The 12,211-nt window shown below is 40.1% G+C and overlaps 1 protein-coding gene across 5 annotated transcripts in view; it reads left to right on the top strand.

Moving 5' to 3' along the window:
• The window catches only part of FBXO18 (F-box protein, helicase, 18), a 62,560-nt gene that overhangs the window by 9,813 nt on the left and 40,536 nt on the right, over nucleotides 1-12,211 (top strand). For 3 of the 5 annotated variants that reach the window (XR_002829170.1, XM_023753577.1, XM_023753576.1), the window contains exons 2-5: nucleotides 1,453-1,608; nucleotides 4,481-5,082; nucleotides 9,678-9,808; nucleotides 9,914-10,049. Coding sequence is in view for 4 of the 5 variants with exons in the window: in XM_023753577.1 (XP_023609345.1) it covers nucleotides 1,453-1,608; nucleotides 4,481-5,082; nucleotides 9,678-9,808; nucleotides 9,914-10,049 (1,025 nt within the window). In the remaining variant the exon portion in view is untranslated. The remainder of the gene's footprint in view (nucleotides 1-1,452; nucleotides 1,609-4,480; nucleotides 5,083-9,677; nucleotides 9,809-9,913; nucleotides 10,050-12,211) is intronic. The other 2 variants (XM_023753578.1, XM_023753579.1) reach the window with 2 other exon arrangements.

The following is a 12,211-nucleotide window of genomic DNA, read 5'->3' as shown; positions in this document are numbered from 1 at the left end:
CCATATTATCTACTTTTATAAAACAGTTTCTTTTGGGTATTTTTGGTGTTTTCTTGTCTGGTATGCTACACCTAAGAGTTCCTCCATGTGGTCTTATTTTAAAAAAAAAAATTTTTTTTTATTGATTTCAGAGAGGAAGGGAGAGGGAGAGAGAGATAGAAACATCAATGATGAGATAGAATCATTGATTGGATGCCTCCTGTATGCTCCCTACTGGGGATCAAGCCTGCAACCCGGGCATGTACCCTTGGCCGGGAACCGAACCTGGGACCCTTCAGTCCGTAGGTGGACACTCTATCCACTGAACCAAACTAACTAGGGCATGTGGTCTTTTCTTGCCAAGTTCCACATGAAAGCAAATTCCTAGTGATCTAGGGCTTAGGTTCCTCTACTGTCCACCCAGCCTTACCACTCTGACTTTGCTGTGTTCTCATCCTCCTTTGTTCTTTCAGTATTTATTGACCATGTACTGTGTGTGTGGCACCATGCTACATGCAGAGGGTACAGCAGAGGAAAAGATGTAATATTTTCTTACCTTCTTTGACTCTTAGCCATGTGATTAAGACATAACTACCTAGTTGGTTATTTTCAATGCTTCTGTATTTTTAATGCACTGGGGAAGAATAGGATAAAGCCATTCCGTACTTTTTATAGAAAAAAATCCAAGGTGCACTGTATGTGTATGAGCTGTTCTATACAAATCTGCTGACAGCCTCTATTTTGTACCTTTCCAAAAGCTGAATTTAGCGGTGTATTGTAGATTTGGGTGCACAACTAAAGACTTGAGACAAAATTCTAGGTACAATTGCTATAATGTGTTGCTAACGGAGAATATGAGATTTCCTCCTTTGAGATCTTTCTAAAAGCGGACTTGGTTCTCTTATATTTGGGAACCTCACTCCTATCCTGTGCCCAATGCTGAGATCTGGGGGCTAAGAGGCTGACAGTATAGTCTTCTCTAGGAATTTACAGTGACTGTTTTGTTTGTCATTGTCTTCTGCTTCTGAGACTTGGAGAAGCTGGTATATACTGTACAGGGGATGATGGATGAGTTTATTTTTGAAAAGTTATAGCCAACTCATGATTTTTATGGGAGCATAAGTGCCTGGCTCTAAAGTCAAGTAAAAGATGCCAGATCTCAATTTATCTACTACTGGCAACTTCCTTTTGAAAGAGTATTTTATGATCAGGGCTTCTAGAAAGTATAAGTTAAAAAAAAAAAGTCTTTTTAGGATCTTATTTTTGAATTTTTTTCTTAAATTTTGAGGAAGAAATGCTAAGAAACTATGAAATGACTAAAAGTTGATGTGAAGGTAGAGAAGAAGAAAAGGGTTGGCTAAGTGGTCCACAGTCACTGTATTCCTGAAAATTAAGAATAATTTTCTGGCTAGCTTGTAGAATTGATGGTAACTAACAAGTGTCCCATTTCTTTTGCCAATTGGTGTAATACAGTGAGACGGTTTAAGCGGAAGCATCTTACAGCCATCGACTGCCAACATTTGTCTCGAAGTCACTTGGCTGTGACCCAGCCCTTCAGTCAAAGATGGACAAACAGAGACCCGAACCATGGTCTCTATCCTAGACCCAGAACAAAAAGAGGGACTAGGGGTATGTCTTCCAAAAATGTACCTTGCATTTAGAATCTGTAGTGTGTGTGGCTTTTGAATGTCTCCCAGTATTTGTAAGTATAATTGTAGTGATTTTGTAGTCCTGTTGCAACATTTTGACACTTTTTTCATTATTTGTGCATTTTCTATGAAAATTTCTTCCTATTGTAAGTGGTTGGCAAAGGCCCCAGGAAAACATGACTGAATGAATTCCATTAGCTTGCTTAATTATAACATGGTAGAAAACACATACCAATATCATCACTATTATAATCTAGAACCATTTTGATTTCTAGACTCTGCAGTAATCTTCTTTGTCCAATTGCCAGTAGGTCCATTGTATCATTATTTTTCTCCAGAATGTTCCCTCATTCAGTGATTTCGTGGTAGACTGTGTCCTTGGTTACCTCAGACCTGGACTGCTGCAGTAACACTTTTCCTTGCCTTTAGATTTTATTTCTTTCAAACCAGGTGGAACATACATCAAGATAATATTCTTGAGTACCATTTCCTGTCATGTCACTGCCACTCAAGAACAGACAGCGAAATGTCCCCCTGTTACTATTATGGACCCAAGCTCAAACTTGCCATCACCTGATATTTATTATTTATTACATGCAAGTTCTGTATCATTTCCCTATATGCCAAATGAATTCCAACTTTTTAAAAAATTAATTTTTTTCAAGAAAAACTTTAAAATATGTTATATGCAATAAACATTAATATTTTAAGAAAAATGATTTTAAATATGTTACATGAAATAAACATTAATATTTCAAGAAAAATGATTTTAAATATGTTACCTGCAATAAACTTAATATTTCAAGAAAAATGATTTTATATATAATATTACATGCAATAAACATTAATATTTTGAGGAAAAAAGATTTTAAATAAAATATTACCAACCATCTTTTAATAATAGATGTATGATCCAGATTGCCTTATTTCCCTTTGATATATAATTTCATCATCCAACTTAAATCTTACCCAGTTGTCTTTAAATATTGTGTTTTTATCACTTCTGGAGCTGCCATAACCAATTTATGAGGCAGTTTTAAACTAACTGGTTATATTTTGTCTGTTTTGTGTAGATAAGTCAACTTCTCTATTGTGAATTCTTTTTGATTAAGACTGTCAGCATGTGTATGTTTCAATGGGGAGTCCTAGCACTGAGCATGTAGTAGACTCTTAATAGATATTGCTGTGATTGAATTCTCACAATTAGAAGATATCAAGATTTAACCGAGGCCTGTTAACTTCAAATTTGGGTTTTTATCACATTACCCCAGAAACAGTTATAGTTTTATTTTCCTAACATAGAAAAAAAAAATTAAATTCTTTTAAAGGCCAAACCTAGGATTTTTTTCCATTTTTTTCAGAATGTTATAAAAACATTATAAAATGATTTTTTAAAATATATTTTAAACACATTTTTAAAAAATATATTTTTATTGATATTAGAGAGGAAGGGAGAGAGACATAAAAACATAAATGATGAGAGAGAATCATTGATCAGCTGCCTTCTGCATGCCCCACACTGGGGATTGAACACGCAACCCAGGTATGTGCCCTGATTGGGAATTGAACTGTGACCTCCTGGTTAATAGGTCAATGCTCAACCACTGAGCTATGCAGGCCAGGCAAGGCTAAACTTAGTTTTGTTCCACTCTCTTATTTCCAAAGTAAAAATTCTGGCTACAGTCATTTCAGAAAGGAACCATGTATTTTGTTGTATATTGATAAGTTGTTCATTGGCATTTTACAATAATTTATAAGAGTTTAAAGTGCAGTAATGGTGTATGAAATCACCTTTTGATTCCCCTTAGTGCCTGAAAAGTCTGTGAGGTCAGGGACTATATTGTGCCACGCCAGCACAGCCAAGGGTGAACCTGAGGAGGGGCGGTGAAGGATTAAAGAAGACAGACAAGAGAATACAGCTGGGGCTAGGGGGAATCACTGTGCCTGGATAAGGAAACAGTGATCCAGCCTGCAAGCCAAAGCTTTATTTTATAGTCAGAGCACACAAAGCAAAACAAGAGAAGTGGTCAACATGTTTACAATGTTTTTGTGAGTTTCACCTTGTTTTGGTAGCACTTGCTGCACCTCCCACAGCCCATTAGCTACTTAGGAAGGAGCAAGGGAGGACTATAAGGTCAAGCTTAACCATGCTAGGAGGGCTCTGCCCTCCAAGCTGGGACTTGTTTGTGGCCCTGCCACAGGTCAATCCGAGGCTTAACTCTATAGCCATTCCCTACACTATATCATTTTTCATTTTATTTTTGTCTTAGAATCATAGGTGCTTATGAATAAATGTATAAATTAGATTAGATACCACTCTAATAATCTGAAGAGAATTCCAAGTCCTTTCTTTTTATTTTAAAATAAACATGTCAGCTGCACAGGAAGAAATGAAAATAAAACGGTTTTAACTCTGTCACATGGGAGGGTGGGTTTTACTGAATCCTGATAACCTGAAGCATTTTTCTTTCTACTTAAGCAAACTTAGATTTTTTTATTATTATAAGAGCAAGCTAGGAGGTATGAATTTTTATAGATGGATGTGTGAGTGAATGTGGACAGTTGTTTGCTTTGTCCATTCATATGTTCAGTTTGTATATATTACAAATATAATGTGGTCCTCACACTATCTGAAGACTGGTTTCTGTCATTCCATATGTGTGTCTAACTATATGATGGAGCCAAATGTAAATGTGTTGTTTTTTGAGGGGGGGCTGTTTAAGCTCTTTATATAATCATTTAACCAATAACTATATTCTTGTCTCTTAATTGAAATTAGTTTGTATCATTTGGGTTAATAATGGGTCAGCAGTCATTAATTTCTTGTTACTCTTTTTGGGTTCTCTGTGCAGGTCAAGGATGTCAAAGGTACATCACTGACTTCTTCCCAGCTGGCCAGCGGCGGTGTACCAATGACATGGCTAAATGCAATTCTGTGGGCCAGGACAGCTCTAAGGACTCAGAGGGTGAAATGATGTTTGTTACAGAAAGCAATTGTGCCCTCTCTCAGGAAGATGATGGAGAAGCAAGACTGGGCTCGTCAGGCTCTGCTCTGCTGGTAAGGAAGCGCTCTCGGTCCTTTGAGGATGAGAGGAATCAAGCTACGGGGACCAGTCACTGGCATGGGGTTTCTAAAAAAACCCCACAGCATTATTTGCCCCTGTCCTGCACAAAGGCAAGGGAAGCTAGACTGGAAGCAGAGGGCTTTTTGTCATGGCTCTCTGCAGAGACTGAAGAACCCAGCCAAGAAGTGGAGAACATGGATCATGATCCCATTCCTGACTCTTACTATGGACTTCTTGGAACCTTGCCCTGCCAGGAACCCCAGAGCCATATCTGCAGCCTTCCCAGCGAAGTCCTAAGGCACATTTTTGCTTTCCTCCCTGTGGAAGATCTCTATTGGAATCTGTGCTTGGTGTGCCATCTTTGGAGGGAGATAATTAGTGATCCACTGGTATGTAAAACACTTGGAGTTCTCTGATGTTTTCTCTAAAAATAAAAAGATTAGCTTCCCTAATACATACTTCTTTTTTTTTTTTAATCTTTATTGTTGAGAGTATTACAGATGTCTCTCCTTTTTCCTCCCATTGCCCCACTTCCACATTGTTCCCACCCTGCCCCAGGCCTTCACCACCCTATTGTCTGTGTCCATAGGTAATGCATATATGCATATAAGTTCTTTGATTAAGCTCTTCCCATCCTTTCTCCCCTCTTCCTTCTGAGATTTATCAGTCTGTACCATGTTGCCATGTCTCTGGTTCTATTTTATTCATCAGTTGATTTTGTTTATTAGATTTCTTGTTCATTTATTTTGATTTTTAGATTCCATTGTTGATAGATATATATTTATTTCCATTTTATTGTTCATATATACATATTTTTCCTTCTTCTTAAAGAAGACCCTTGAACATTTCATGTAATACTGGTTTAGTGGTGATGAACTCCTTTAGCTTTTTCTTATCTGTGAAGCTCTTTATCTGTCCTTCAATTCTAAATGATAGCTTTACTGGGTAGATTAATCTTGGTTGTAGGTCCTTGTTATTCATTACTTTGAATATTTCTTGCCACTCTCTTCTGGGCCTGCAAAGTTTCTGTTGAGAAATCAGCTGACAGACATATGGGTGCTCCCCTGTAGGTAAGTAACTGCTTTTCAATTGCTGAGTTTAAGATCCTCTCTTTGTCTTTAACCTTTGCCATTTTAATTATGATGTGTTTTGGTATGGGATTCTTTGGGTTACTCTTGTTTGGGACTCTGTGTTTCCTCAGAGTCTATTTATTTCACTAGGTCTATTTCTTTCATCAGGTAAGGGAAGTTTTCTGTTATTATTTCTTCAAATAAGTTTTCAATATCTTTCTCTTCTCTGGCACCCCCATAATGCAAATGTTGGTATGCTTGAAGTTGTCCCAGAGACTCCTTACATTATCTTCATATTTTTTTATTCTTTTTTCTTTTGCTCTTCTGATTGGGAGTTTTTTGCTTCCTCATCAGGTCACTGATTTGATTCTTGGCATCCTCTGCTCTACTGTTGAATCCCTGTAAATATTTCTTTATTTCAGTTAGAGTATGCTTAATTTTGGACTGGTCCTTTTTCATGTCTTTGATGTTCTCACTAATGTTCTTGAAATTTTCACTAAGTCCCTTGAACTTTTATTAAGATCCTTGAGGATCCTTATAATGATTGTTTTGAACTCTGTATCTAGTAGTTTGTTTGCTTCCATTTAGTTTAGTTCTTTTTCTTTAGATATTTTCTGTTCTTTCATTTGTAACATGTTTCTTTGTCTCTGCATTTGGCTACTTTGATGTTTTTGTTTCTATGAATTACAGTGGTTCTCAACCTTCCTAATGCTGCGACCCTTTATTACAGTTCCTCATGTTGCGGTGACCCCCAAACATAAAATTATTTTCGTTGCTACTTCATAACTGCAATTTTGCTACTGTTATGAATCGTCATGTAAATATCTGATATGCAGGATGTATTTTCATTGTTACAAATTGAACATAATTAAAGCATAATGATTAATCACAAAAACAATATGTAATTATATATGTGTTTTCCGATGGTCTTAGACGACCCCTGTGAAAGGGTCATTCGACACCCAAAGGGGTCCCAACCCACAGGTTGAGAACCACTGAGGTATTAGGTAGAGCTTCTGTGCCTCCTGGAGTTGGTAGAGTGGTTTGTGTAGTAGGTGTTCTGTATGGCCCAGTGGCTCAGCCTCCCTAGTCACCTGAGCTGGGCACTCTAGGTTGAACCCCTGTATGGGCTGTGTGCACTGTCTTATTGTAGTTGAGCCTTGATTGCTATTGGTGTCACTGGGAGGAATTTACCTCCAGGCCAATTGGCTGGCTGTGAGGACCAGCTGCAACTACTGTTGTGCAGGGGACACCCCTATGGTGTAGGACTTGCTTTAGTGGGGCTTTGGTGCTTGCTGAATCTGCCCCTTGAGTGTGTTGCTTGTGGATGTGTAAAGTTGTAATCTGGTGTTGTCTGAAGTTATCCACTGGGAACACTGGCTCTGGGGCCTTCTGGGAGGTGCAAAGTCAACCACTGCCTGGGGCCACCTGTCAGGAGCTACAGAGCAATCTGCAGATGGCTGCTACTTGTATCGGGCTTAGAAGCGCCCAGGTGAGGCCAAGCTGTGAAACAAGGCAGGCTGGTAGTGCTGGGTCTTGGACCTCTTATTGATAGGTATGGGGCACTCTGACACCAGCTGTTGCTTGTTTGAGAAATTTTAGGAGAGTCTGAACCCTGAGACAGGACAAGCCATTCATATAGAAAAGCTACTGCAAATAGCTTGGATGGGGCTACAAATTGGGTGGGGCAGGGTCTTAGGAAATCACCAGGGTGGAGCAAACAATTTGAGCCAGGTTGATGGAGACTCAAATATGGTTGCCAGTCAGCTCTGCAATGGCAGAGGTCTTAGCATAGGAATAATGGACTCTGAACAATGAACCCTGTGAGCACCCCTGTGTGGGAACCCCCAAGTTCTTGCCCCTATTCCAGACAGTCCAATTCTCTATATGTCTCTGGGTCCCCCCCAAGCCGCTGCCCCAGTGCTGGAGCTCAGAGGGAGTGAGTCTGAGTAAGTCTGTGCCTGGGCCTTTTAAGAGGAACTGCCTGGGACTCTGGCAGCCTCCATATCATTCAGCTATAATCCCTGCTGGTTTTCATAGTCTGAAGTTATGGGATGTCTCTTCCCAGTACTGGAACCCTGGGTTGTGGGTCTGGTGTGGGGCTGGGACCCCTTGCTCCTCCCAGGAGGCCTCCACAGCTGAGATATTTCTCCCAAATAAAAATTGCCACATGTGGGTATCAGACCAGCTCATTCTGCACCTCTGCCCCTACTATTAGTCTCAATGTGATTTCTTCTTTATTTCTCTAGTTGTAAAACTTCCATTCAACTAGATTTCAGGTGGTTCTGAATGATGGTTGTTCTGTATTTTAGTTGTAATTTTGATGTGGTTTTGGGGGGCAGTGAGTACCAGCATTTACCTACGCCACCATCTTGATTCTCCAATAATACTTCTGATTATAGCGTTTAGTTTCCATTTGCCTCCAGAATAATATCCAAATTCCCTGGAGGCAGGTAAGTCTTTCCATGTTTGTCCCACTTTATTATCCCAGCCTCATTGCTCACTTCTCAACACACCCTTGTGTTCTATCCACAACGCGTGATTTGTTGCATTCCAACCAAAGACTGCATATTTCTTTACACGTGTTGTTCTAACACCCCGACTCACACCCGTATGTAAAGGTTCTTCATATCTGTTTTGGTATGCTGTGTTTTGTTTTCATTTGTCTCAAGGTATTTTTTAATTTCTTCATGATTTCTTTTTTGACCCATTGCTTGTTTTAAGAGTGTGTTGTTTAATTTTCATGTGTTTGTGGGGGTTTTCTTTTCTTTTTCTGCTACTGATTTCTCGTTTCATTCCACAGGAATTGAAAAAGATACTTTCTATAATTTTAATCCTTTAAAATTTGTTAAGATCTGTTTTGTGCCCTAGCATGTGATCACTTTTGGAAAATGTTCCATGTTCACTTGAGAAGACTGTATTCTACTGTTGTTGGGTGGAGTGTTCTGTATAGGTCTGTTAGGTTCAATGAAATGATTGTTTCCTAATTGCTCTTCTGACTGGTTGTGCTATCCATTCTTGAAAGTGGAGTATTGAAGCCTCTATTGCTATTACATTGCTGTCTATTTTTTCCTTCTATTCTGTTGGTGTTTGTTTCCTAGATTTAGGAGCTCTGTTGTTAGTACATATATACTTATAATTGTTACATCTTCTTGGTTAATTGACCCTTTTGTCATTATATAGTCTTCTTATAATATAATTTCTGACTTAGTGTCTCTCTTGTCTGATACTAGTATAGACACAGCTTTCATTTTTTTAATCATCATTGGAACTCTGAGCCATTGTGTGCTGATATTTCGATAGTGAAATTGAAGTACTAGCTTTTCCCAGATTCTATGTTAAGTTAGTGTTCCAACCAAAACCAAGACCTAGTTCTCCTAGTTTCCAACCAAAATTTGTGTAATGTTTGTACCCTATTTGCTCAGCTTTTGAATTGTGAGTTATAATTACCTTTTTTTAAAATAACAATATTATTTATTGATAAAATTAAATTTCTTACAATTTACCTTACAATATCCATAAAATTAAATCATGACAATGACTGACAAACACTAATGTGAACAATGGCCTTGCATCTCCTTGGAATATAATTACCTTTTTAAACAATATGTTTTTATTGATTTGAGAAAGAGAAAGAGAGAAAAAAAGAGAGAGAAAGAGAGAGAGAAACATCAACATCGATTGGCTGCCTCCTATATGCCACCTGCTGGGGATTGAGGCACAAGCCAGGTATGTGCCCTGACCTGCGATTGAACTGATGACTTCCTGTTTCATGGATCAACACCCAATCACTGAACCATACCAACCAGGGATAATTGCTTTTTAATTGGTAGAAGGCAATCCATATGTTTGTGGCCTAATCTCTCTAATAGCCATTGCCTACATGTTATTTTGGATTTTTTTCAACTATATAGTTCATTCCTTGGAAAAAGCTGTATCATCGATACCTGATGAATGAAGAGCAAGCTGTCAGCAAAGTGGATGGCATCCTATTGAACCAGGGTATTGAGAAAGAGTCGGATCTTTGTGTGCTGAACCTCATCCGGTGAGTTGCTTTTCTCCTTTGAAGAAGACAGTTTCTGAAGTCCTTTTGCATATATAATCACTTAGGATCATCTTTCTCATGGACTCCTCTGTGAATGTCTTACAGCTATACAGCCACCACTAAATGCTCCCCAAGTATGGATCCTGAAAGGGCACTGTGGAGTCTGAGGGATCACCACCTCCTTCCTGAGGCAGAGGCCTGTGTGCGTCAGCACCTCCCTGACCTTTACATCACTGCTGCAGTAAGTGAAGAGGCTGTGGGGAATTTTTGGGGAAAGTGACACATTTTTCTTATTGGAAGAAAAGTGTCTTGGTGATTAAGTTTGGCCGAAGGTTATTTTAGATTTATTTTAAAAATCTTTCTTTAATCTCTGTTTTGAAGCCTTAATCCTGTCATTGGTCCCATTAGAGAAGTAAAAGTCCACATTGTTGTAGATTCTTAAATCTGGAAGTAATTTTAAAAAGTATTCAGTTCAGCCCTGGCCAGCATGGATCAGTGATTAGAGCATCGGCCCTTGTACCAAAGGGTCTCGGGTTTGAATCCCGTCAAGGGCACATACCTGGGGTGCAGGTCCCATTCCCTGCAGTGGTCTGGGCGCATGTGGGCGGCAACCAATGTGTCTGTCTGTCTGTCTCTCTCTCTCTCTCACCTGCCTTCCTTCCACTCTCTAAAAATCAATGGGAAAAATATCCTTGGATGAGAATTAACAAAAAAACACACATACACACGCACAAACACAAAAAAACCCCTCTAGTGCATATTTAGAGAATGGCCTCGGTCCCAGCATTGCCATTCTGCTGCTGAGATGAATAATGAAGTATGTGATTGCATAAGTCAGAATTGCTTAATAATTTATTTACAAGATTTGTTCTCAGAAGATATCAGAGACCCTGTCAAGATTTAAAAAAACCACAAAAAAACCCAAAACATTCAGTTCAGCCCTGGCCAGTGTGGCTCAGTTGCTTGAGTGTCTTCCTGTGCACCAATATGTCGCCAGTTCGATTCCTGGTCAGGGCACATGCCCAGATTGCGGGCTTGATTCCCAGTAGAAGGTGTACAGGAGGCAGCAGATTGATGTTTTTCTCTCACATCAATACTTCTCTCTCTTTCTACCCTTCTCCCTTTCTCTCTCTCTCAATAAATAAATAAATAAATAAATAAATAAATAAATACATTAAAAAAACACATTCAGTTTAATGTTCCATTCCGTTGAGGAATCCTTAACAGAGGATGGTCATCTAACCTCTGAACACTTTGGTTAATAAGGATTTCTTTACAGAGCAGCCCATTCCATCAACAAAGTTGGTTATATGAAGACCAGAGAAATTCAGGGTCTTGTTACAGATGTATAATGAGTTAATGAGAAGCTGGAAATAGTCCTGAGTTTTCTGACTTGTGGCTTCTCATTTAGATCATGGATTTTCAAATTTTATTTTGGAAGCTCGGTGTAACCTCAACCTGTATTCTGCAGCCAGTAGAGGACTGAAAACCCATCCATGTGCATTTCTCTTTCTGTTTTCAGTGAAGTGATTGTTGATGATGGTGGAGTGAGTTTTCTTTCACAGGATGGTTATAGTGAGAGGTGTAGGGAATGTACCTTTATTGGAATGCATTTTTTAAACAGAGACTTGTAGTAAAGTTAAGAATGATAAAGATATATGTCCCATTATTGACTATTTTCATGTTAGTGAACATTTTCTTAGATGTTACTAAGTGGAGCATACTGTGTTGTAATAATAGATTGTCAATGATTTATTTCATATTTATTTAACTTAATATTTAATCATTATTAAATAACTAGATGCCCGGTGCACAAAAATTTGTGCACTGGCTGGGGGGGCATATCCCTCAGCCCCACTTGTGCCCTCTCACAGTCTGGGACCCCTCGGGAGATAACGACCTGCTGGCTTAGGCCCGCTCCCGGGTGGCAGAGGGCAGGCCCAATCCCTAGGTGCCTGCCCCACAGCCCCTGGTCGGGCTCAGAGCAGGGCCGATTGGGGAGTTGGGGCGCCGCCCCCTGTCATGCACAGAGCAGGGCGGATCAGGAGGTTGCCATGCAACCCTCAGTCACGCCCATGGTAGGGCTGATTGGGGGGTTGGGGCGCCGCCCCCTGTCACACTCAAGGCAGGGTCGATGGGGAGGTTGCTGCGCCACCCCCTGTCACGCACAGAGCAGGGCAGATCAGGGGGTTGGGGCGCTGACCCCTGTCACCCACAGAGCAGGGCCGATCAGGGGGTTGGGGCACTCTCCCCTGTCACACTCAGGGCAGGGCTGATGGGGAGGTTGCGGCTCCACCCCGTCACACACAGAGCAGGGTCCATGGGGGGGTTGGGGCGCCGCAACCTGTCACACACAGAGCAGGGCCGATCAGGGGCTCCCGATCGGTCCCCCCTATCAGGCAC

The sequence above is a fragment of the Myotis lucifugus genome, unplaced genomic scaffold (genome assembly GCF_000147115.1).
Source record: "Myotis lucifugus unplaced genomic scaffold, Myoluc2.0 scaffold_47, whole genome shotgun sequence".
Classification (NCBI taxonomy): Eukaryota; Metazoa; Chordata; class Mammalia; order Chiroptera; family Vespertilionidae; genus Myotis; species Myotis lucifugus.
The sequence above is the reverse complement of the archived record's forward strand: the minus strand, read 5'-3'. Positions and strand labels throughout refer to the sequence as shown.